The following is a 25,935-nucleotide window of genomic DNA, read 5'->3' on the forward strand; positions in this document are numbered from 1 at the left end:
AAACATTTACTTATGCAACTGTACAGAAGAGTGAAATGTGTCTCTATTATTAACCAACTACAAATAAACAGAAAAGAGTCAGAAAGAGCCTGATCAACTTACTCTAAAGTATCTGAATTTCTGATGGTTTCTAATAATAAAGAGCAGATGCAGTCTTCAGCAGCGTCTGGTGCAGTACTTTCAGTCCACTTCTCTCGACTTGTTTGTTACCATCTCACACACAGTATTTTTCTAATCCACATGTCTGTCCTCATCTATATCTCTTTTTCACAATGAGCAAGTTCCTCAGAATTTGATGTAGGTATTAATAGGATTATTCCTGCATTCAGCCAATTTTGAAGAATTCTGTGCAACTCCCCAGAAGCTGATTAGTTGTCTGCTTAAGGAGGAGCAGGGACAGATTTGCTCCTACTGGCAGCAAACTCAGGAGACAGGCACTGACTGTGAAAACATGCTGTTTCCGGTCTGCGGTAGAGCTAAGAGGCACTTCCTAACTCAAGAGGGTGTATGGAAGTCTCCAGGAGTCTGAACTCCACCTCTTCACCAACTCAGTATTTAGAGAATAGGTCTAAGGTAAGAATTATGATTATTGACAGATCTGCTGCATGCCATGCATATGCAAATGCCAAATAGCACAGGAGTACCAAGCAAACTATCCTGCCCACTCACTCACTACATGTCTCAGTTTTTATCTGGGAACTTTCTCCTACATAATCTCCAACATCAGAGAATGTCAATGTGAAACTGATGTTGTTTTAAAATAGTTTATAATGGAGAGTAAACTGCATTCCAGACAGTATGTTTTGCTGAATTATTTTGAAGGAATCATATTTTAGAGTGATCGCCAAAAATGATTATTTCAGATGAGGATCTGATGCTGGATTAAATGATCATCTGGTTCACCCACTATTTGTAGCAGGTGCTTAAAAATATCTTATAGCTGGAAATATATTTAGCTGCACAAAGGTCTCCTGTTCTCTTAAACAAACTCTACCCATTCCTCCATGAGGCCTCTTTTAACTAGAACTCCTTACCCAGAACACTTATGTGGTGCTACTTCTCACTTTAAATCCCAGTTCAAGAGTCACAACTTCTGTGAAGCCTTTAACTTACATCAGTGCCAAATGAAATGAAACCTAACTACATGTTACTTCTTAAATGAATTAAGTCCTTGTTACCTTCGCTGTCCTATTATAATAAATATCTCTCTAAAAGTCCACATAGAGGAGACAACAGATGAAGTGGAGGATAAATGGGAAGGAAGTATGTTCAATTCAATTTGACACATTTAGCCTTAGTTTTACTAGGGAATGAGGAATTGCGGATTGTGCCAAAGGTTTCAGGGGGGTAGTGGGTTCTGAGGAAAGATTTGAAGGAAAAAAGCACGGCAGCACCACACAGGTGTTCTGGGAAACAGTTTATAAGAAGGAGCAAAAGAGAAAAAGTGGAATAATTTGAGTTAACAAGACACTTCCAGATGACTGAGGGTGGTATTATTATTATTTATTGAATTTATATACTGCCCTATACCCAGAGGTCTCAGGGTGGTTCACAGAAAAGATCAACATAAAAACCACAATATATATAATCAAAATAAAAACAACAACCCAATAACAGCCCCCCCAAAAAAGAGCCACATTTTAAAAGGGCATAGGATGTCAAGCAGACGGCCTGATTAAAAGGCCTGGTTAAAAAGGAACGCTTTTGCCTGGCACCTAAAGGTGTATAATGAAGGCACCAGAATTGGTAGAATTCTGCTCACGGGCAGGATATGACAGCAGAGTAATGCAAAGATGAAAGATCAAGAGTACTGCCAAAGGTGGAAGGGATGAAGTACATAAATCACAGAAGTGATCACCTTTCCTTTCCTTTATTGCTTCATGGGTGAAGAGGATCTTCATAAATCACATCACCTAAGTAACTTCAAAACCCCCTGCTAAAGAAATCTAAGAATGGCCTTTATTTTAGTTATTTAAACATATTTATATGCCACCTTTCTTAGTGTAACTTTTGCGATATAATTAGGATATCAACTATACAAAGCATAAAACTGCTGCCAACACCCCATAATCAATAAGCTAGTAGTATAACACATTTCTATCATAATAAAAAAACACAATTGCCACAGTATTAATAGTTAGAAAATATCCCAGTCAAGTGGATTCACTAAGACAGCATTCAGCTTCCAGAATCTAGGAGGGGTGATGTTTTAACAAAGACTCCTGGCACATTGCATCTCAAGGATCCTTCATCATGAGCAACCCAAGCAGTCTGAGGCTGATGTTCCATGGGTGCCATCTAGGCTATAGTACAACCCCACCTGAGAATTCAATCTCTGAGCCCAAGGGACAATATCTGTTTAGCATGCCCTATGAAGCTGAAATCCAGTGTTCTAATTTATTTTGATAAGCTCACCAGTCAAGAAAAAAAGTAAACTTGGTTTACTTTCCCCTTTCTCTCCACAAACAATTACTTCTAAGAGAGTCCCATGAACAGCAATGCAGAAGTAGCTCAATAAGAATATTCTACCAATTCCAAAATTAACACTAGAAATTACTTTTAATATCGATGTAGAGTTCTGGAGAACCCAACATGGTGCCAACCAGTGCTCTTTTGTTGTTGTTTAGTTGTTTAGTCGTGTCCGACTCTTTGTGACCCCATGGGTCTGGATGAATAAATATGTTTTAACATGATGTGTAACAATGGCCAAAATTGAGAGCTGTTTAATTTTACTTGTGAGTTCCATGAACTTCAGTGTATTGGCCTTCACCCAGCCCATCACTACCTGCAGACATGATCCAGCACCTACACAACCTCTCCTGAATGGCATATAAAAGAGTGATAGAGGTCAGTATCATCCCCATATTGGCAACACAGCAGTCTAAATATTTTTATAAACAAATAATAAATAAATCTGAAATGGTAGAAGCTTTTTACAACACGGGTGAACAATATGATGAGAAATATGAAGAAGCAGGAAGTGATAGTGATAACTTAGAAAAAGAATTTGTAAATATTGTCTGAATAAAATGAACATTTAATATATGAGAGATAATTCCATGCTAAACTAATGCATTTTATGTTCCTAAAGTAACAAAGTGACTTTCCGTATGTAAAGAGTACAGTATTGCATTTTTTTATTCTCCCCCCCCCCCCCATAAAAGCTCCATTTTGGGGGGAAATTTTATATTGCTAAGCTGGCCCTAAAAGGAATGTTATCAACTAGCAGTAGTTATCCAACTAGTCTTGCATGCTTCCCTCAAATAGGAAAGAAGAGGAGGAAGAGGAGGAGGAGGAGTTTGGACCTTTCACTCCCCTTAAGGAATCTCAAAGCGGCTAACAATCTCCTTTCCCTTCCTCCCCCACAACAAACACTCTGTAAGGTGAGTGAGACTGAGAGACTTCAAAGAAGTGTGACTAGCCCAAGGTCACCCAGCAGCTGCATGTGGAGGAGCGGAGATGCAAACCAGGTTCACCAGATTATGAGTCCACCGCTCTTAACCACTACACCATGCTGGCTCACGCTCTCCCTCCATGAGGTTATTCCCCATCCCCTGGAGCCACCCTGTAATCAACTGCTCTATGCTAGATTTCAAAAGCCAAAATGGCCACCCTGTTCATATAATCAGGCTACAGCAACTGCAATTGGTTCTATAGACTTGAACCAGATGTGCTCTGGACATGTCTTCCAGGTGTGCATCAGCTTTGGTGTCACAGTTAACCAACAAAATATACTAACAATACAAATGCACAATGCCATGGTCTACCACAGGATTATAGAAAAATAGGCCTTTAACTTGAATAAACTATCCCTTAAGTATTCTTACATTATACTTTGGTCTGTGAACCTCCAAAATTCTACATACCATAAAAATAGTTCCATCCATCATCCTTTAAAATACATATATACTGCACAGATCCCAAAGGCATGCAGAACATTCAAATGCGGCAGAGATAAAAGCAGAATAAACTAAACCAATTTCCTGCCAGCATAAATGGAAACTAACAATATGACCATATTGAACTGGCTGGAAAAATTCAAGTACCTTCTCTTTTTCTAGCTTTTGCTGCTTACATTTGTCTATCTGTGGACACCAACAAACTCCCAGAGGTTATGGCCAAATAGGATTGCTATGTCAATTTATTTCTGTCTCTTGCACAACCCAAGAAGATCCATCCAATTTTTGCTGCAACAGGAAATGATGCTGTCCTCTTACAGAAGTGAATATCGGTACATTTTGGCCAAGCTTTTAACTCTTTTCATCTCACATAAAATCATCTGATATGTCACAATCAACATGCAAAAAGTATTATGTAAAATTCTTTGGAATTCATGTCTGTCTATATGGAATTCATGACTAGCACTAAAGCATGGTTTATTATCGTGAAAATGAGCTTAGCCCTCCTCACTCCTCTGACATGGCCACAAGGCAGTTGAAAGCTTTCACTTTTGACTTTCCAGTTATAGTGTGTCCAAATCCTAAACGATAGTAATTGTTAGGTAAAATAAGCCATTTTCATAAATGATAGTTTGAGGTTAAGCTTGCTTTCACTAACCATTGACCTGAACTCATTTTTGCAATGCTAAAATGTGGTTTAACGTTGCACCTGAACCTGAACATTCAGTGGCACACACAGAATTCCAGCTCCCATGTACAAAGTGGGGGCCCCAAGTAATTTCCAGGGGAGAAACAGCAGGTGTGTACTTGACCCTGGCTCATCTACTATTTTTTTCTTTACAACTCTCTGCCCTAACCACTTTCCCTACCATCAAGTCTAAGTGTTTATTGATTAAAATTGGGGAAATTAGCTGGGAAAAGATGTTGCACAGGGAACATCTTCCCGTTTTTCCTGAAATGCTACCCCGTGCTCCCATTCTGCACATAGGAAGCAAACATCAATATCAATGCCACTTGCTCCCACTATCTCCTATTCACTCCAATAACATTTGCCCATAACAGATTCGTATATTATTTGAATAGTGCCTAAAATTCACTTTTACTTTATCAACAATGGAATTATTGTGAATAGAACTGAGATACTTTTATAATTTCATTCCACAAAGTGATGAGTAATCCTACCGTGAAGCTGTTGTTGACATTTTTAGTGCTGGATTCTGCCACGCTGGCATCTGTCAGATCCACCTCATCAAAAATGATTGACTGGGAAAAGGAAAAATAAATGTAAAACTTCAATTAGGTTGTTTGTTTATTTCATAACTGCTGCAAATCAAATATATATAATGAAGGGTTAAAAGAACTGCCTCTGGTGGTTAGTGCTGGCAAAGAATAAGATGGATTCTGCAAGACAAACAATCGGAGCTTCCTCAAAATCCTGCATGCTGTGTGTGGATGAGGGCAAGGCGAAGAATTTGCACAGCATCTCCCATAGAGGCAACCCATAACACTCCATTTCCCTGTCAAGCCACTGCCATATGGGGAATTCCTGACATGACTAGCCATCCCTCTAAACTGGAGGGCCTCTTGCACTTCCCAAATTGCACAGTGAAGGTGCACCTTTTTACCCTGACCTCTGACCTCATTATATATATAGTTTTAAACTGATTTTAATATTGCATTTTTAAGTAGCCGTAACCCGCCCTGGGACCCTGTGGTGCATGGTGGGCAAGAGATTGAAGAAATAACTATTCATTATTCCACAGGAACTCCAGAAATAAGCATCTGCCAGATGCTTTTAAGTACAGTGGTACCTCGGGTTACATACACTTCAGGTTACATACGCTTCAGGTTACAGACTCCACTAACCCAGAAATAGTACCTCGGGTTAAGAACTTCACTTCAGGATGAGAACAGAAACCGTGCTCCGGCGGCGCGGCAGCAGCAGGAGGCCCCATTAGCTAAAGTGGTGCTTCAGGTTAAGAACAGTTTCAGGTTAAGAACAGACCCCCGGAACGAATTAAGTACTTAACCCGAGGTACCACTGTACAAAGAAGCCCGTTGATTAAAATTAAATTAAATTGGCTATGTAATTTTTGATCTGGGGGCATTTTAGGAGATGTCTATTTCAAGCATGGGGAGCCTCCACCCCATGGGTCAAATTAGGCCTGGGCAAGCATCCTGATTAGGCCTGTGAGGCCATATTCTCAAAGGCACAATCACCTGTTCCCCATTAGACATATATGATGTTAGGTGTGAGACAGGTAAAGACACAGCTGAAGTAGACCAATGGCGAGCCTTCAAATGTGCTCCTGACAGTTTGTTGGCAAGCAGAGTTTGCATTCAACACCTTTTAAATTTGGTGCCAAACACAAGCAGCCCTTGGTGCCAAACATGCAGGCAACCCCTACTTGCAAGAAGGGCTTCTTTGTAAACATGTCTTAAACCCAACCTGCATGTGCAAATGAACCTTTTTCCTTGCATCCTGGCTTGAACTCAAGTCACACTGCAAAGGAGAAGCAGGTGACCTGACATAACAGTAACATCAGGTGCTTGACAGGTGAGTCAATATGACCTACCAAGGGAGGGAGCAGGGAAAATCTCCTTCTGGCTGAATCCTAATCCTCACCCTAATCCTCTGCTATTGAGGATCTCTGCTGAGAAGATAAAAGCAAGGGGCAGAAAATAAAACAAGAGAGAAAGCAGCAAAATGATCCTTGGGCTTGGTAATGGACACACTTGGTATACATAGTTTTGGCTGAGGCTCTTTTGAGTACTAACTTTCTCAGTGAAATCCATGTACAGTATATCAAGTGCTTTCACTATCCAGTCACAAGAGACACCTATCCTTTCTGATCCTATGGGTGTTAGGATCAGTGTCAACCAATGTTATGTAGAAAAAAACTTTGGGGAGATCCAGCCTCCTTTCGCTCTTAGCAATATAGGCCCCCTTTAATATATGTAGAACTTCTACTACATATAGAAATATGATGCCAGTTTTTATTATTTAATCATATCTTTGTAATAATTTTGGCATCAATGTTCTGCTCAGTGGTAAAGCATCTGCTTTGCATTCAGAAGGACCCAGGCTCAATCCCCAACATCTCCAAGTAGGTCTGAGAGAGACTTCATCTGCTGCCTGTCAGTGTAGACAACACAAAGCTAGATAGTCCAATGACTTGACTCTGTATAAGGCAGCTTCCTGTGTTTCTAGCCCTCATGGAAACAAAGAAAAACAATCTATCAGTACTTAAGTAAGGAATAACCAGTTCCTATTTTAGAATAGTTAATAGTTTTACCAAAGTAAAGCAACAATTATGAACTCCTAATAAATAATAATAATAATAATTTATTATTTGTACCCCGCCCATCTGGCTGGGTTTCCCCAGCCACTCTGGGCGGCTTCCACAAATACCAAAAATCATTAAAAACTTCCCTGAACTCCTAAGTAGCAGGTTTGTGAGAGTAAGCACTCTTAGTAGCTAGTAACCCTTGTGCTGTAGTCATACAAACTGGATGAGTCCTATTCCTTACTACCCTCCCATAATTTCATGGACAGCCACATACCTTTGCTGTTTTGGCATAGTATAGAGTTCGTCCTCGCAATTTGAAGTAACGTCTCTTCCAGCGCTGAAATGAGCTGGTCTGTTTCATCAGCATGCCCTCTTTTATAATAGTCTAGAAGTCAAGAAAATATCAAGTCATAGAATCAAAGAATTGTAGAGTTAGAAGGGACCCCAGGGGTCATCATCTTGTCCAACACCCTGAAAAGTAGGGATCTCAAGCAAAGCATCCAGGACATAGGGCCAGCCAACCTCTGCCTAAAAACCTCTAATGAAAGAGTCTACCATCTTACATGGGAGTCCATTCCACTGCTGAACAGCTCTTACCGTCAGAAGGTTCTTCCTGATGTTTAGTTGGAACCCTCTTTCTTGTAACTTGAATCCACTGGTTTGGGTCCTAGCCTCTGGAGCAGGAGAAAACAAGCTTGCTCCATCTTCCATGTGAGAGCCCTTTAGATATGTGAAGATGGATATCTATCTCCTATCAGTCTCCTCTTTTCCAGGCTACCCAGTCTCCTCAACTGTTCCTCATAGGGCTTAGTTTCCAGACCTTTGATCACCTTGGTCACCCTCCTCTGCACTCATGAAGCATTTCTTTATGAACAGCCCATTTTTCTGATTTTACCCCTCCCCAACCACAAAAAGAAGGAAAGTACTGGCTTTGATATCAATATTCTTTATTGTTTGACTGCCCTCTGCTGGAAATATCCAACACATTCATAAAACTGAGCTGCTGATCTTATCTATACCCAAGTGCAATAAACAACAGTCAAACACACAGTGCAGAGATTCCTTTCCTGTGTGAGAGAGATATTATCTTGGTGTGAGAAGGATACAATTCTTCAAACTAGTCAAGGTGATCTTATCAAGCTTTGATGAAGATACAGCAAACATTTTAAGAAAAACCTCAGTGTCTGAAGTCAGAGCTCTGTCCTGTCCAATTACGGCTCTGATCTCACCTGTTTGACTAAAGTGAGCACACAGGAGCCTGTCTCCTGTAAAGCTATCAGCATCTGACTACCACAGGAAACAGTCTGCATATTTAAGGGTGTGTGGAGGGCAGTAATAAAAAGACAGGAATAATCCTTCCAGCTTTTATATTTGGTATTTTTTTTCAGATACTCTTGGCTCTGACTCACTGCTTACTGGCTGGCTGGCTGCCATTTCCCAAGGCTAAAGTGCCAAGTCTGTCTACACACAGTTCTGGACATTTTCTCACTGCTCCACATCTAGCCCCACACACTATCATTCACATAATATGCATATCCAGGCTACAAGGCTATGTTTAGCTGACATTCATTTAGTTGCTCTTTATGATACACATTTGTTAACCCAGCTGAAGAATGTAATAAATACCAAAAGATACATTAAAATGCTACCAACACAGAATCTTAACAATAACTGAAGGACTACAAAACGAAAGCAAAGGTTGGAGCTTTAATTCACTACAAATACATAGCTCCTGCCAGTAGCAAGTGTCATAATATGGGGTTTTAATGCTCCATTTAATACGCCCCTTTTCCAAGGAAAGCACCATCTACAAGTACTTCAAGTAGTTCAATGTAGGAAAACATCATTAGGAGAAACTGCTGCAGGGATATCATAAAGCTGTCCGTTAGGTCGTTCTGTAACCAAAGGCTACAAAAGCAACATACTGTATATAGAGCACAGCAGTGTTCTTAAATGTATTCACTGGAAGCCAGTATGACAATCAAGATACAATAATGACCTTGTTATACAGTCCCTACTAACTTAACATCCCACTTGAGTGATTTGAAAATTCTTCAAGAGATATTAAAAGCTGAAGTAGCTAAGTCTGCTGAAAAGTCAGATTGCCCCCCAAAACCTTTGTTAGTTACTTGTTAGAAATCAAAAGTCAAGTTTTTTCCAACTTGCAAAAGCTTTCCTTCCTAGCTGGTCAGAGGCAATTCCTGTTCACCACAGATTATTAGGCAAGTGTCTATTTGCAATCATAGGATGTCTTAACTTAAAGTGCCTGCCCCCTCCCTAACACTTGCATTTATTTATGCTTTTTCATATTTTCCTTTGCCAAACTGCTGTTCATCAGCAAAATGCTATATGCCAAAAAATGTCATCTTGGCCTAGCATGGAACTTCTCTCTTCAAAATCAGAATGACCTGAACTATAAAGTGAAATTGCGAGAGAAATTTTTACTGTTTTCCTATGACTTTCAGTGAGATTCAACAGATATACAGTGAGGAAATAGGAAAGGTTTGGTACAACACACTTACCACACACTTTACAGAGAAAAATACAAAACAATTTGCAGACAAGTAAATTCTAAAATAATATAGGAAGATAGAACCAATAATCTCTGGAGGATGGAATCACTCAATATTGGCACCTTAACTGTGGAATGCTCTCCTCTCACATATTTGACTAAGGTAAAGGTAAAGGTACCACACCAACCCAAATAGGTTTTCAGTGTCAGTTAACAACTCATTTATCCATCCAGCCTGTAGCTAAACTGGATTTGGAGCTGGGCAGCTTGCCCTCCTTGATTTACTGAACTACTGTATTTCATTATAATGCTATACTTTTATAAAGCAATATCCAACTAAGTCATACTCAGAGCAGTTCTGCTGAAATCAATGGATTTAAGTTCACTGATTTCAGTGACTCTACTTTGAATGTAACTAATGTTAGATATCAATCCTTGTGTATTATGTATTTACTTTTATATTATAACCTGCTCTGGGATTGTTTTAACAAAGAGTGGACAATATATTTTGTATAAATAAATAAAATCACTGGAGTCCTCAAAACGTTTTAGCATAATAATTGGGGTAAATAAATAAAGTGTATCAAAGCATGGTTTCCATACAGAAAGGTTCTGCCTCCATCCCCCACAGCCTCAGGAATTGATACTTCAGCACCTCGCAAAGCAGAAATCCGAAAATTGAAGAAGAAGAGGAGGAGGAGGAGGAGGAGGAGTTTGGATTTGATATCCCACTTTATCACTATCCTAAGGAGTCTCAAAGCGACTAACAATCTCCTTTCCCTTCCTCCACCACAACAAACACTCTGTGAAGTGAGTGAGGCTGAGAGACTTCAAAGACGTGTGACTAGCCCAAGGTCACCCAGCAGCTGCATGTGGAGGAGCAGGGAATCGAACACAGTTCACCAGATTACGAGTCCACTGCTCTTAATCACTACACCACACTGGCTCAGCAAGCCCATCTTCCTACCTCCAGTAAAAACTGAAAGGGATCAAAAAGGATCATAAGTACCTCCCACAAGTCAGTCCACATAATGGCATGCCACAATCAAAGCTCAGGTGCTCTACAAAAAAACCCAGCTCATATGACTCAAGCAAGGGAGCCAATTGATGCACTACAGGGAAGAAGCAGAAGAACAGCTAAGCTTAACCATACCTAATTTTCCTATACCTGTCTCAAATCAGTCACAGCATGGCAGAGGAGTTTCACAAGAGCTCTACAATATCAAAGACGATAAATAAAATTAGGGAGAGTCCTAAGTGATCAGGAGAGTTTGTGCCTTCAAACTGCTACTCCTAGAAAGATAATGAGCTGAAAGTAAATGAAAGAACTGAAAAAGTGGCAGTGATGGACTCTACATCAAAGAATGAAAGTGATAGGCTACTGGAGGTGGAACTGCCATTTTGTGAGTTCCATGAGGTATCAGGTGAGTTACAGAGATGCTACTATGGCAAGTTTGAACACATCTCCTAGTTCATACCCTACACTCATGAAAAAAATGGATATCTTCCAGAAAAGAAAAGAAAAAGTATTGGGCAGAAATCTTGATAATTTTTATTGGTGAGATCCTGTGAATATGTGGCTTCAGGAAATTATGCAGAGTCCCAAACTTGGTCTGCAGAATAAGAAGATAAATGCCACTGAGGCTCTTAAAGAAACAACTGAAATTTATTATTCAATAGTCCAAAGAATTAAAAACAGGCTAAATATAGGCAAGGTTTGTGTGGTAAACATGAATAATAGTTTGAAGAACTACTGGGAGTACAACTGAATGGTTCATGATTTGATGAACTAAAATAGAAACAAATATCAGCCTCCCAAAGGGTAACAACAGATCCTAAATTATACAGTTTAGCTTGTTTTCTGGAACTTTCCTACCAACGCATCCTGACCAAAGAAATATTTCAGGTTCAACCAGCAGACTGCTGGTTTGATTTTGTATTTAATCAACCTGCAGTTTAAGCACAAGTTTGTAAGACTGATGCTCTGTACTCAATTCCCATTCTATTCTTTTTATTCATATATTTGTGAACTGATACCCCAACCCTGTTTCCAGTCTATTCAGGGACTGAATTCATACCTACAGAACAAACTCACCTGTGCAAATGATGAGCACTCCTCCATCTCTTTTAAAGAATGCTCTTTCAAAGAAAACAACACCACCCAAAAAGGTTGCCAACATTCTTGTCCCCCAAAGTAAACCAATGCATTTTCCTGCATTAGACTATCTACAGGAACCTCATAGGTACACGACTTAAACATGAAAGGCTAGCAAAAAAAACAACCCAAAAACCTGACATAGTTGTTGGGCTGCCTCTCACACAACACAGATGCTGCTGGGGGAGAGAAAAAGCCTGTAGTTTACAGCTGCCCATCTCTGCAAGAGAGCTGCTGTTCTATTTATAGGCAGACAGCTTAGTAAAGACTTTGGTGGGTTTGGGCGGAAAGGGCTTGAGATAAGATCAAGATGACTTTATAGCATGTTTTCTTTTTCAAGCATTGCTGCTTTTCTTTGGCTTGATGTTCACTTCCCAGCTAGCATATTGCTCAGTCCTTCTGATACTGGTGAATGCTTCTGAGCAATGAGATCTGATGAAATGGTAACGGTTGAAAGCAACGTGACATTTTCCTTATCCTCCCTTTACAATCCTTACAAGAACTTAGAATCTATCTTCAACATCTGGTCATGTATTATTACGTGAACAGTGATCCACAGCAAATGGATAAAGGGAGAAATCTTATTCTGCCTCCTCACTCAAAAATAAACTGTCTTATTATAGGAATTTATTCTTAAATCCCATAGCAACCAGTCAGTCATATGAAGCAATGATATTTTAATTATCTGCATCATTACTGGGAATAAATGCATGTACTAGTCAACTGAAAGTTAAAACAATTACCAGGAATTAATTTGGAATTCAATAACCTCACTTCCCTCCCAAAGGATGCAATGACTCCTTAAAAGAGGAATGAGTAGTTGCAAAGAGTTGTTCAAACTGCTTTCTTTCCCCTTGCTGGCAGCTGAGTGACCTATGTGAACCAAAAGACAGAGGCTGCATGGGATTTGTGCCTTCTACCACTTCCTGACAATGCGCAGGATCTATGGTTACTTTCTTTCTTTTATTATTACAGATCCATGAGGTCCCACTTTCTGCCATCTGCACAGGAGTCATCAGGATAATCTTAAACTTAACCAAGTCAGATGGCTCTGATTCAGCTGGTGGTTTTTGTAGACCCGTGTACATATTACTGGCTATACACATCTTATCAACAATATCCAGTTGAGTTGCAGGACTTTGCTTGTCCAGCTAATGTAGAGGCAACATTGTAGTGATAAGAGGGAGAGTTGTAGAAAGGGGGTGGCAGATTCTGTATTCCAACTGACAGCTGAAACCTATTCATTTTCCAGCCAAACACTAACCCTGAAGTCAACAACAACAAAAAGACTACTGTACTAATATCTAAACAACCATGTTTTAAGAAGCGCCTGTCCATTCAAACACGTGTGATAGATGTGTAAAATGAAACTGAGAATACACCAAAGTTGTGAATAAGTGTGTTAAAAAGTGAACATACTTCAATAAGTACTGCCTCTGGCATGCATGGTGAGCAGCAAGCCTTCCACCTAGATGTAGAAGTGGGTGGAATCATTCAGGCGGTTGTGTGGCAATCCCTGTCATTTCCAAAGGTGCAAGGAAGGCTGGGGATTGTCCTGCACCTCCAAGGGGAAGGTTCCTGAAGATCCTTAGCTACACAGGGCCAAACCAGTAATTACTTTCCACTCCTGTATTCCTGCTTTGGAGCAGGAAAGGTGGGGAGTGGGAGTATTAGGCACTGTGACCTGAGGGTGCTCTGTGTACCTTTGAGCACTGGCACTCAGTAACACACATTCCACAGTGGCCTTATCTTCAAGAATGAATGGATGCCACTACAAAGCACTTCTGGGATGCTGCATGCAAAAGCACACACTTTCCCCCACCACCAAGCTTCTGCCACTCAGGAAAAAATTAGGGTGGATGAGCTGGAGACTACAATTTTTGGCATGGCCAGCAAGACCAGCCAAAACTTATGGACCCCGGGGGCTTGGAGATATGCTTTGTCCTCAGAACAACCCTTTAAAGTAAACTGGCTCAGACATTGTAACTTGCACCAAGTTACCCACTGAACACTGTAACCATGTGTGGTTCTGAATTTGGGTTTTCCACATCCAAGTCCAACACTGCAGCAACTACATACACCTCACTAGCTTTCAACTGCAGTCATGAAAACAGCTTTCTTTCCCCTTTCTGTTAGCTTAGTGGCCTATGTGGACCAAGAGACAGAGGCTGCATGGGATTTATACTCATCAACTAATTCTCAAGCTATCACTAAGTCTTCAGGCAATGAGGAATCATTACTCTAAGCATCACATAATCTTTAAAGGAGACTCACAGTTAGCATACTAACTGAAATTATGATAAGAATGTCCCTTTTTGCAGTGGGGTAAAGATAAGTTAAATATTAGATTTCAGATATGATGACATCTTGGAAGATGTACTACAAATGAAATTAATCCGGTGGCAGCTTTTTTTTGGTATTTCCATATTTATTTTTTTCCATATTAAGGAATGAGAATGCACACTATGAGCAGGATCCAGACTAGCTATGGATAGAACTCCACAAGATGCTGTGCTGGAGGAGAAGCAATTTTTGCAGATTCCCCCTTTCCTCTGCAGACCCCTGAAAACATGCTCTGGCAAGAACAGCATGGGAGGTGGAGTTTTGGACTATAAGAGAAAGTTGTCTTCCCTCCTTCCTCCAGCAGGAGCCTTCACCAAAGCTCAGTCTCTTCTGTTTTTGTTCACAGAAATGCAAGTCTGGATCCAACCCCATGTTGTTTGTGAGTTTGGAGGAATCCATTTGTGAACATAAAAATAAATAATGTCTGCTTCCAGACAACGTTTACTGTGCAATTGCTATGGCTTGTTAACTCATATTTAACAGGGGGTCCACATGATGCAGTCATCATTCCATAAACATACATTTTCCCAGTGCTCATTCATCTTTTTTCTTATCAAAAAAATCTGACTTTGAGTAAAGGAGTGAAATAGAAGAGCAACATCTCTGCAGTTGTGGTCAGAAAAATTTCGAATTTTGAGCCACATTGGGAGGAGCTGACCTTGGGGTAGGTGAAATGATATGCTGGGAAAATCCCTCCTTTCTCTATCACAAACTTTACAGATTCAGTTACAGAGCTGTTTCTTGTCCCGCAATGCAGGTCCTTTCCCCTGAAGAACACAATTCTAATATTACACATTTTGTAAAATAAGTAAATGTCTTGAGGCGCTTAGAACTTCAAATGGAAGGGACACTGCAAAACAAGAGGCACATGAGAATTCTGTTCTCCCCAAACCACATGTCTAGGATTAGAAAGGAGAGATTCCACTAAAAATAGCAGTGTTTACTTCTGAATAAACATGTGTAGGTTCTGGCTCTAATCCTGTAAGGCCTCTTGCCCTGTGCTGCAGGCTTTAATTTTTTGTTGCTGTTGTTAAAAATAGTTTGGAATTATGGAATTGTGCTACAGTGAGTGGCAAAGCACAAGACCAGAAAACTAGGTGCATTTTTATTGGAGTACCCATGTAGCAGCAAAATATTACAACTGTCTACTGCCCATTTGAACAAATCAAAGAATATTTTAGGGAATTGTTTCCTCAACTGAACTGTCCCCAAACTCCCTACTAGTTTGTTTGTTATGGTAGTAAGGGCATGGTTAGTAGGAACGCAGGTGGCACTGTGGTCTAAACCACAGAGCCTAGGACTTGCTGATCAGAAGGTTGGCGGTTCGAATCCCCACGATGGGGTGAGCTGTCTGTAAGCATTCATTATTTATTTCTTATATAACATAAATGCTAAATACATAAATTTTCATGTTTCTTTTTCAGGTGTGCAAGTTGATAACCTTCTGAAGAGGCACCAAAACACTTTAAACTAGTCAGTGAATCCGTTCTGAAGGATGTCAAGTTCCAAATGATTGTAATGTGCCCTGAAAACATTAATTGAGCTGCACATAATGCAGGTGCATGTTATGCATAATGTTAATGGATGAGGAAATCACCATTAGCACATCAAACACCTGGGAGTAGAGAAACATCTTGACCTGGGGCTGAAAAAATGACAAAGTCTGCACTAGGTGGGTCTCACCAGGTGAAGCATTCCACAAACCAGGGAGAAAATGGGACTACTGAAAAGGTCCTCTGTGGTTTGTTGTTATGTCTGAATTCATATACTATTAACAAATCAATTAGGATCATTGCTTTGCCTCAAAAGGCTGCTACAACAAGGAGGCAGGAGTGAACTTGTGAAGCTGGATGCTGAGCCAGTGGGAAACAAGTGGGAAACAAGCATACAAGCAACCATGGTTTGCCTGCTACACATCTGGAAGCTCAAACAATGGATACTTGACTATGGTTAGCACATACCACGGTTTCATATTATGCCTGCATCTGGTCATTTTTTCCACTTTCTAATCATGAATTGAAAATATACTTCTACAGAAGAGGAACCATTTGAGAAAATCTGGAGCAAATATGACTGAATGTGTCATTGCTTCATTAGCCCTGGTCAACAAGACACATACAGCAGTTTAAATAAAATATATTGTCTGAACTACTTTGTCTCACATTTCTATTTTTAGCTAGCTGGCAACTATTTTTAAGGTCTTTATTGCTGCTGGTCCTCACCACGTCCTGTTGCACTGCAAACTACAGGTAAACCGCACTGTTAAAAATAGGACAAAGTAATGATGTAAAGAAGACTTCTTCTTAATAAAACAACATAAGCGCCAGAAAACACAGTGAATTCTAAAGCAGCAAAATACTGCAGATTGTAAAATATTATGCAACATAATTAATACTGGTTTAATTTTATTTAAAAATCTGCATTCACATTTCTCATTTATATATTTTAATGCACTAAATGTTTCATAATATTTACCTTCCCATGCAAGGGAAGTAATCATTATTCCCACATTCTAGATGGGTAATTGATGCTTAGGATACAATCCTACCCTCTATTTTGAACCACGGCTAAGACACACTTACAGAACACGTGATCTGCACGGAGAAGATCCCTGGCCTCACATCTATGCATCTCAGCCATGGTGTGACAACATGACAACCTCAATGCAATGGAACCTGGCTTCTGCAACACATTGCCCATTTAAGTTAGACAAGCTCCAACATATATTGTATATATTGTGTTGATGCGAAAATATTTCCTACTTCCACAGGGTTTCTCGATAGGCTTTTCCAGATACTTGTGGGCAGCATCAGATTCCCCTTTTGAAAATGTGAAGGCAGAAATGCTTTTGAATACCAGTTGCTGGAAACCACAAGCAGGGAGAGTGCTCTAGTCCTCCAATCCTGCTTGCAGATTTCCTACAGGCATCTGGCTGGCCTCCATGAGAACATGATGCTGGACTAGAAGAGCCACTGGCATGATTCAGTAGGCTCTTTTTATGTTATTATGAACTGTTGTATCTGATTTATTTTGTTATATTTTTATTGTCATTATACATTTGCTATGGTATTTTGTAATGTTTAGTAGTTTGTAAATATTCCAAATAGTAAGTAAACTCAGCCAATGACTAAAGGGAAGTCAGGAGCAACATGGAGACAGTGTTGTGTCTATAACTAACTTTGTACAATTAGTTCCTAAACATTCATATCAATTCACAGAAATGCTTCTCTGGTTCCTGGAACCTGGAAAACACAGAGAGCCATGGGTGTCAACTTGTAAAGTGAACTCTCTTTGGGAAAATCTGAGTCTTTGCTGATCCTTTTCTCTCCAGCCCAGCTTGTGCATCAGCAAAAGGTCAGTAAAGACAGGAGTATGAGTAATACTAAGCAGGCTGTAATACAAAATTCAGTGTTATGAAACACTGAATAACACCTAACACCTCTCCCAAAATCCTGTCTCTCTCTACAGGTCTGCTGGAATAGTTTAGTATAGTGCATAGTGTATATACACTATACACTATATATAGTGTACAGTGAATAGTACAGCTTTTAATGTATAATGCAATATTACGCTTTTACTGAGTCTCTCTCTCTCACACAAAACTCTGTTATTAAAGTATTGTACTTCAGATTCACAGTTTTCTTTAACACAGCCAGTCTGCCTTCAGTTTACTGCTTCCATCACTAAGCAAGGCCTGGGCTTAGTCTAAAAGGATCTTAAGCAGCAATGTTATATGCTAGAGCAGGCACAGGCAAACTCAGTCCTCCAGATGTTTTGGGACTACAACTCCCATCATCCCTGACCACTAGTCCTGTTAGCTAGGGATGGTACCACCTGTTCTTTAGTGCACACTGCTAAATAACAGGAACCTTTGATTGTTTTGTGAGCGTGAATAAGAAACTAAAGTAAAAACAGAATCTTCTGGCTAGTCATGTTTCAGGCCTTCAGGATACTTTAGATCATCTTGCCAATGGCTGAGATGCAAGCAAAGCAGTGCCTTAGCACTTGAGATTTATTGCAATGAGCACTTAAACTGTAACTCACTGGATGATTTAGGAGACTAAATTCATAGCTGAGAACTAACACTATTAGAATTCCAGAAACTCCTCAAGGCCAGTAATTGTTCAGAGTAACAGCAAGAACAAACCTAAGGTACCTATGTTGAAATATATGTTTAGAATATATTCTTGTGGTTTACTGGAAGCATACTGTCATGTGCATATTTCTCTTTTATTGTTCAGGACCTGTTGAACCTTCCTATATCTTAAATAGTCAACCTTATGTGACTGAGCAGCTATAAAGCTCAAATTAACATCGGGGTTGTCCTTTTCCCTGGAATTGCCATCTTTTCTTCACTCACTTCTCATGGGGAATCCTCACAAACCACTCTCAGATTATTACATTCCACTGTTTTCTGGGTTGTTGCCCAGTGTTTTTTCAGGCCCGACTTGTGGCTTTTTCTTTTTGCATCAGCAGCCTGTTCAGCATGGACAGGCAACATGCAATTAGAGCTTTTAAGGGTAACTGTTCCTTTAAACAGAAAGCTCCCGTCTGCAGGTTCAAGCCCATTCCATTTCTACCCTGGCCAGTGCAGCTGCAGGAATAGTGCTGAATTGCCCATTTGGCCAATTTCCCAACTCCCAAAGTGTGCATTAAATTAGTGGTTTCTCACCATTCCCCACTCTTTTCTTTTCATTATAGTAAAACAGCAATACTTTACTGTAATGGAAAGAAAAGATAAAAAGCTACAATGGAAGAGAAGTCATTAATTTAACACATATTACCGTCAGGGGGTGGGGGCTAACTAAACAGGGAACAAATGAGTATTAATCCCCAAACCACACTTCCCAGAAAGCAGTAACATGTCTGAACCAGCAAACATGAAGCTTGCTATTAGCAATGTAAAGCATCTTAGCTAGCTGAACTTCTATATGAGTAGACATTAAAGAAGTATCTTGGCCAAGATACTAGATAACATAATGCTATATTGCGTGCTGTGAAGAATCTGCCTCACTTCCACTACCACCTAATTGCAGAAACGCAATTCCTCAGCAACATTAAAGAGTTCTGGTACGGAAGCAACCCAAGTCAGTCTTGAAGAAAACCCTCAAAATGACATGCACAGTATACACATTAATCATGCATTTGTCTTCCATCACTCATTGGAAAAGAAAAGGTGATCAAAAGCTAGAGCGGAAGTAAATGAAGAAATGTATACATAATTAAGATAGCAAGTCACAAAATAGAGCAATTGGTAATTCTAAAATTGTTATCTTGAGAATCCAGTACTGCTTAGCTAGAGGTTTTTGTTAGATTAAAGCAATGGAAGCTTAATGGCTATACACAATTTCTGTTTATAATCCTTGTACTTAAAATGTTTATATTCACATAGCACAAGCAGAGTGTTTAGGCTTTTTACAACCACATTGACGTAGGAAATGATGCAAATCATGGCAAGTGATTAAGTGGGAATTCAGAGCGGAGTTTGGCCTTATATGAACTATGGCAAAATATAAAACGTATCCATCCATTTCATATCTCTAATTACTGCAATTAAAACATTCTAAATTGGGAAAGGCTCATTCTTTGTTTTTCTCACTCACACCAATATGAGTCCAAATCTGAGGCTGCTGGATCCTTCCCTATTCCTAAGGGAGTCATTTCAAGTGTACTATTTAAATATGATAAAAGCATTTAAGGAAGCAGAATTTCAAATGTCTATCTTCAAACAAGATGAAGTTCAGGAATTTTCTCCAAATGTAAATGTCATAATCACCAAAGTATAGATAGCAGCTCTCCATATACAAAAAATCTGGCTACCTGAGGTAAAAAGCAAGTAATCAATTAACAGTTTATGATGGCACTGCCAGTAACTTTAAATCAGTACCCCGGAAGAAAATACTTCAGCATTAATACTACAATGTCAATAGTAGGCTTAACTACATGTTTTATGAGGTTTCCTCCTGTTTCTCAACCAACCAACCAACCAACCTACCTACCTACCTACCTACCTATCTATCTATACATACTATGTATTCATAAGTTTGACCAATGCAGCAGAAATGAGAAGTGATTTTTCTATCTTAAACTTAAGGCTGTTTCCAGACTTAATAAAGAAAAAAATGTGTCATTCAGAAACTTAATATTGGTTGAAACCCACAGTTTCCCCACAGAGTTCTCTCCAAATATGTGTTAACTACGGGGCTCTGCTCTCCATTCCCTCACTAATGCACTTCCATTTGCTGAATATTGTGCCTAATCAAGCAATCATCCCAGCCTTCCACTTCTAATCTGCAGCCCCATTTTGTACCAAATTTCACCTTTCCTCTCATAGCCATGCCTTCTCCCCACCCTTTTCTGCAACCCCTATCCCAGAGTCCACCCCAGAGTCTTCCTCCTCCATACATTCTAACTACCAAGCACCCTTTTTACCTTCACCCAGTAATGAAGCCACCGTCCCCTCCTTTTCTGCAGCCCCTTTTGTATCCCTGCTTTCATCTTCACTCCCATACCTATGCCAACTCTTCCTTCCTTTTTCTACAACTCCCCCTTTGCACACACCCTTTTCCATCCCTCCTCTACTGTCATTTCTTACAGTAGGCACTACCCCCATTTCCATGCCTCTTCTTTCCTCCTATTCTGCAGCCCATCAGTTTCTGCAGAAACCAAAATCAACGTTTGAAACCAAGATCAATGGTTTGTACGTAACAAGGAAATACTAGTGGAAAGTGAAACGTGAACACTGTGCAAGTCCTTATTTCATCCATGTAGCAGAGGGAGAGGGGTGAGCGAGCCCAAGACTTCACTCCAGCCAATTCCAAATCATGCACACAGCACTAAACCATGCTGTTGGATTGTTGCAGTTTCCATTACCTCTGAACAAAGGCCATGCTAGTTGGGACTGATGGGAGTTGCAGTCCAACGACATCTGGAGGGAAATAGGTTCCCCATTCCTGGTTTAGCATTATGTGTGAACCAGCCGAGTTTTTCTCCTCCTGAATGTGAAACACATTGCTGAGACATTTCAATGTCACACGACATTGTATGATGTAATGAACCTTTAAGGCAATGATTTTTTTCATCCTTCATTTTTGCTCTTATTGCTATGCAACCATATGGTATGAAGACTTCCAGTTGAAGTACATATAACACTGCGTCAAAGATACAAGTAGCATCCCAGAAGCTTTGCAGGCAGCAAATGCTCCCAAGATGCACAATAGGGATTTCGAATGCTGGGTTCACAACGTGAAACATAACCCGTTATTTGCAGACTTCTGAGAGATACCAGGGGAAACGCCAATAAGATTCTATTTTTTTTCTAGTATGGCTTCATAACCATGTTGCAACATGTAGAAATTCAGTGGTTGCAGGTTTTCCTGGCAACCAGATGCAGCAATAGGAAAAGCTTCCCTGGCTGAATTGCTGCTGGTCATTCAAAATAATCAAACCCATGCCAGAATAATGGAAATGTTCATGAGATACACAGCAAGGACTGCAGATGCACAGTTCAAAGCACAAGATGCAACACTCTTCTAAATTTCCAAATTCATTAAGGAACAATAGTTTTTGTGGTAGTAAAATTAAAATGGGTATGGGACACTGCAGGAAGGCCTAGGGAGGGTTAAGTGGGGGCATTTAAGCAGCTCTAAGCATCCTGATGAAGCAGAGGAATGACAAAGACATAGGGCTAGCATCAGGTCTCAGCACTGTCGGGAAGATGCCAAAGCCCCAAGATACCGTACTTTGGGAGAGAACACGAGAATTGACCAACTCTCACGGAGGAAGAACTGCCACCTCTGACAGAAGGAAACCCCCTTGGGAGGTTTGGATCACCTTTGGATAGGTAGAGTCCCTCCTCCTTGTCTCTTTGCAGAAACACCTTCTCTTCTCCACCTCCACACAGACCTAGAGTCACTCATGACTTAAAGCAAAAATGTGACAGTTGCAAGAAGGAGCCACCTCTGCTCACTCACCTGCTCTTTTTCTAGGCTGCAGTAGAGATTGGGCCCCTAAGACACCTAGAGGGTGCAGAGCTGAAGTACCTGTTCCTTTCCACTTCACCACCCAGAAGAGGGAGAGAGAGAATAGAATTGAGCTGGACTAGACCTACCATCAAGGCAGAGTGAGGTGACACCCCTCCTTCATTCCTCCTGAGCCCCTGCCATTTCCTTCCTTCTCAGTTACCAGGGAACAAAGCTTGCTTGTTTGCTAGGCTGGGTGAACACTAGGTATCCATTGTATGGAGGTCACATTAGTTGCTGCCACCTGAAAGGAGCACTCACTTCTCATTATCTGCCAGCAAAGACCCCACCCTCTCTCTCTGGAATGACTGCTTACCATAACTTCTCACCTCCACATAACTCATTTACCTGCCCTTTTACAGCCAGGTGAGATGAGACCATTGCTCCTTACCAATGTCAGTAGTTGCTCACCTATCCAAGTGATACCTCTGTTAGGCCCCACAACCACCATGTTGCCCAGAGAAAGATTGTGCCTCCCCTTGATGACTGTTTCTACTCTTTCTTAAAGTCCACCTCTGCCCAGTGGAGGACAAGATAGCAGAGATGACCACCAACTCCACTTAGTTGCTTACACTTTGCATATGGGCTGCACCAAAGTTGGATGCACTAACTTTGGGTGACATGGAAGCTTCTTAACTTACCACCTAGATAAGGAGAGTGAAGGAGAAAGAGACAGTACCTTGTCACCTCTCACCTGCTTAGTTAGTAGCCCCTCTGGGCAATATATTTGGGGTATCACTGCCACATCAGAGAGAGAGAGATAGTGTGATAGTGTGCAGGTAAATGGTTTACTTACACTCTCTCTCTGGATGGCTAGAGCTGAGCCCACCACACAACTCACTGAGAAATACGAGTGAGAGAGCATGTTCGGGTAAGAAAGCTGAGATGATGACTCCTTGCAGGGACAGTTGCCTTCACTCACTCCTCTGCCTTCTCCCTCAATTCAGTGTGACAGCAAGGGCTGGGCCTATACTATATTTTATATATGCAGCTGTTTTGTATATGGTTTTTTATTGTGTGGTGAAACCGCCTCCACGGGAAGCCGTTCGTAAACGAAATACATAGATACACAACTACCCTGGGCCCCAATCCCAACCACTGCATTACCCAGAGAGCGAAGGTTGGGGTGGTGGCACGGAGCCACCCACCCCTATTGACTCTCTCCTTCTGGGTGTCGCAAAGCACGCTGCCAACCCCTGCGCCACTCAAGAAGGGTGCGCTCGCTCGGGAGAAGGAGCAGAAGCATCTTCTCCCCCAGCCCCACCTCCGCACCTTGCTCACTCAGGTGGACGAAATGCCAGGGGAGCGCAAGGACCAGCTGCTGCCTTGGCCCCTGCTCACCTGTGTGCCCTCTCGCCCTCCCTCATTGGGAGACCTAGCAACTGGGATAGATGGGAGGATGCAAGAGGTGGATGAGGGGTTCCCCACCACAACCACCACGGGCATATTTTTTTTTGCCGAAGGCCCTAATAAAACCTGCAAAGCGCAGTAGCCACTGGGGGGGGGGGTTGGCATAGACCATGAGGGGAAGGGCAAAGGGCGATGGAAGTGCCACCCCTGCTGCTGACGAGAGGGCCGGGTTAGGGGAACGCGCTGAAGGGCTGCTGGAGAGCCCAGGCCCTGCACGGCAGCGCCGTTTACCCGGGGCTGGTCTGGGGAGGAGAGAGTGGGAATGAAATGGAGGATGGGAAGAAGGCTGAGGGGAGGGGGAAGCGCATAACCACCACCTCCTCCTCCTCCTCCTCTCCCCTGAAGGCCCGACCCTTACAGCGCTCACCTTCTGGCGGATCTGCCCGGACGTGGAGACCTTGCGGATGAGTTTTTGCGGGGAGCCGGGCTCTTGCTCCGGCTCGCTGTCCGACGACTCCTCAGTCGCCACCGGAGGGGCAGCGGCGGTGGCCCCGGCCTGGGGCTGCGAGGCGCCCGCCGCCGCCGCCGCCATGCTGCACCGTGAGGAGCAGGGCGGGCAGCACCACCTAGCGCCGCAAGCGCCGCGGTGCAAGCCGGCAGCCAGGGAGGAGGGAGCGCGCGCGGGCGGGCGGGGAGCTTGCTGTGGGGAGCGGAGAGGCGTCCGCAGCGGACGTGGCCGCCCTCTGGCGGGTCGGTTCTGCACTGGTCCTGAGGCGACCTCCTCAGGCCCCTAAAGTGGCTTGAAGCGAATAGGGGGGACGAAAAGGGATGCGACGGCGGCAGCCTCTCGGGAAGGCTGTTAGTTCGCACGCGGGGAATTAAGAATGCGCCCCCGCGCGCGCAAACAGACGTCCTACTCGCCCATCTTTTGCAGGGCGGGTGCATTGAGGGGTTGCTGACCATGTTAAAATATTGTCGTGTCATCAGTGAACGTCGCAGCACATCGATCTGAATCTGGCGTAGGAGGACTCAGGGGATAAAGCCCCGCCCCATTTATTTACTTCACCCTGGCTTAAAATCTCCCCCTGTGATAAACCTTTACAACTCAGTTCATATTGAAAATAAATATACATTAAAGAAGACCTAGCGCATGAGGGGAAAGTGGATAAAACGGACTAGAATTTGTTCTGGGTTTTCTTTTCTTTTGCTAACAGCAGCATTTTGTTTCAAACAGAAGGGAGCATTAAAAATGAAGTTATTGTACCTGTAATCTGCCACCTCAGAAACATGCCATATCATTCTGGTTTCAGGTACAGAGCATGTCACGGCCACCTCCATTGTCCCACTGCCTTGTACACACATAGTTACAATAGCTCCTCTGTAAAATAGATATATGAAGGCATGGCACTGTACCCTGTGTTCATATGCTCATTTCAGAACTTGCAAGTCATTATCTTTTAGCACATAAAACCGAAAAAGCAGGCAAAAAACCTGCTTGTAGATTATTACATCCAACAACCAATACATGTTTATTTTGCAGTGCATGCAGCTATTACATATGCTGCATGTTAGAAGTGCCTTCTGTGTAGGAATTTCACAAAGTACATGGCATTCATCAAACAGCATGAAAGGGCACTTGACACAACAGGCATTGTATGGTTCACACCATGAATACCACAACTTCTGAATCGGAGACTTAAACTTGAACCATAGAATTGAAGAGTTGGAAGCAGTGGTTCCCAACCTTTTTTTGCCCATGCCCCACCTAAGCATCTCTAAAATCCTGATTCCACCCCCCCCCCCGTGACATATAATCCTTATTATTCAAAAAGAGAACTCCTATTCACATGGAGGAAGCCTAAAAGGCCATTAACTGTTAATAACTACCGTATTTTTCGCTCTATAACATGCACCTGACCATAACACGCACGTAGTTTTTAGAGGAGGAAAATCCGTAGGCACGCCACCCGTAGGCATTCCCTCCATAACACGCACAGACATTTCCCCTTACTTTTCGCGAGGAAAAAAGTGAGTGTTATGGTGCAAAAAATACGGTAATTCTTAAATTGCCCCCCTTAAAAATCTAATTGCCCCCCTGTGAGGTGTGTGCCCCATGTTGGGAACCAGGGGTTGGAAGGGTCCCAAGGGTAATCTAGTCCAACCCCCCACAATGCAGGAATCTCAACTAAAGCATCCATGACAGATGTTTATAGTGTAAACTATAGCAGCTTTATAGTGTACATTAACCTGCTCACCTTCCCTCCAAACATAAAAAGGGGAAATGGTGGCATCAGCTAGGGCTTATCAGTTGTCCCAGTTTGGCTTGCACTGCCACTTTCCCCAAACCCTGCACATCCACTCCACA

The 25,935-nt window shown here is 41.8% G+C and overlaps 1 protein-coding gene across 10 annotated transcripts in view; it reads right to left on the bottom strand.

Annotated features, from left to right (window-relative positions):
- DGKD (diacylglycerol kinase delta) overlaps nt 1-24,356 on the bottom strand; it is a 77,006-nt gene extending 52,650 nt beyond the window's left edge. For 3 of the 10 annotated variants that reach the window (XM_083505574.1, XM_083505573.1, XM_083505571.1), the window contains exons 1-3: nt 23,998-24,188; nt 7,464-7,574; nt 5,082-5,162 (exon numbers count right to left, since the gene is read on the bottom strand). In XM_083505574.1, coding sequence (XP_083361700.1) covers nt 5,082-5,162; nt 7,464-7,574; nt 23,998-24,162 — 357 coding nt within the window. In that variant the 5' untranslated portion in view covers nt 24,163-24,188. Of the gene's footprint in view, nt 1-102; nt 460-5,081; nt 5,163-7,463; nt 7,575-11,796; nt 12,073-23,997 lie in introns of those variants that run through there. The other 7 variants (XM_083505563.1, XM_083505572.1, XM_083505570.1 and 4 more) reach the window with 7 other exon arrangements.
- Nucleotides 24,357-25,935: the final 1,579 nt, after the last annotated feature.

This window comes from Podarcis liolepis (assembly GCF_965112155.1).
Source record: "Podarcis liolepis genome assembly, chromosome: 5".
Classification (NCBI taxonomy): domain Eukaryota; kingdom Metazoa; phylum Chordata; class Lepidosauria; order Squamata; family Lacertidae; genus Podarcis; species Podarcis liolepis.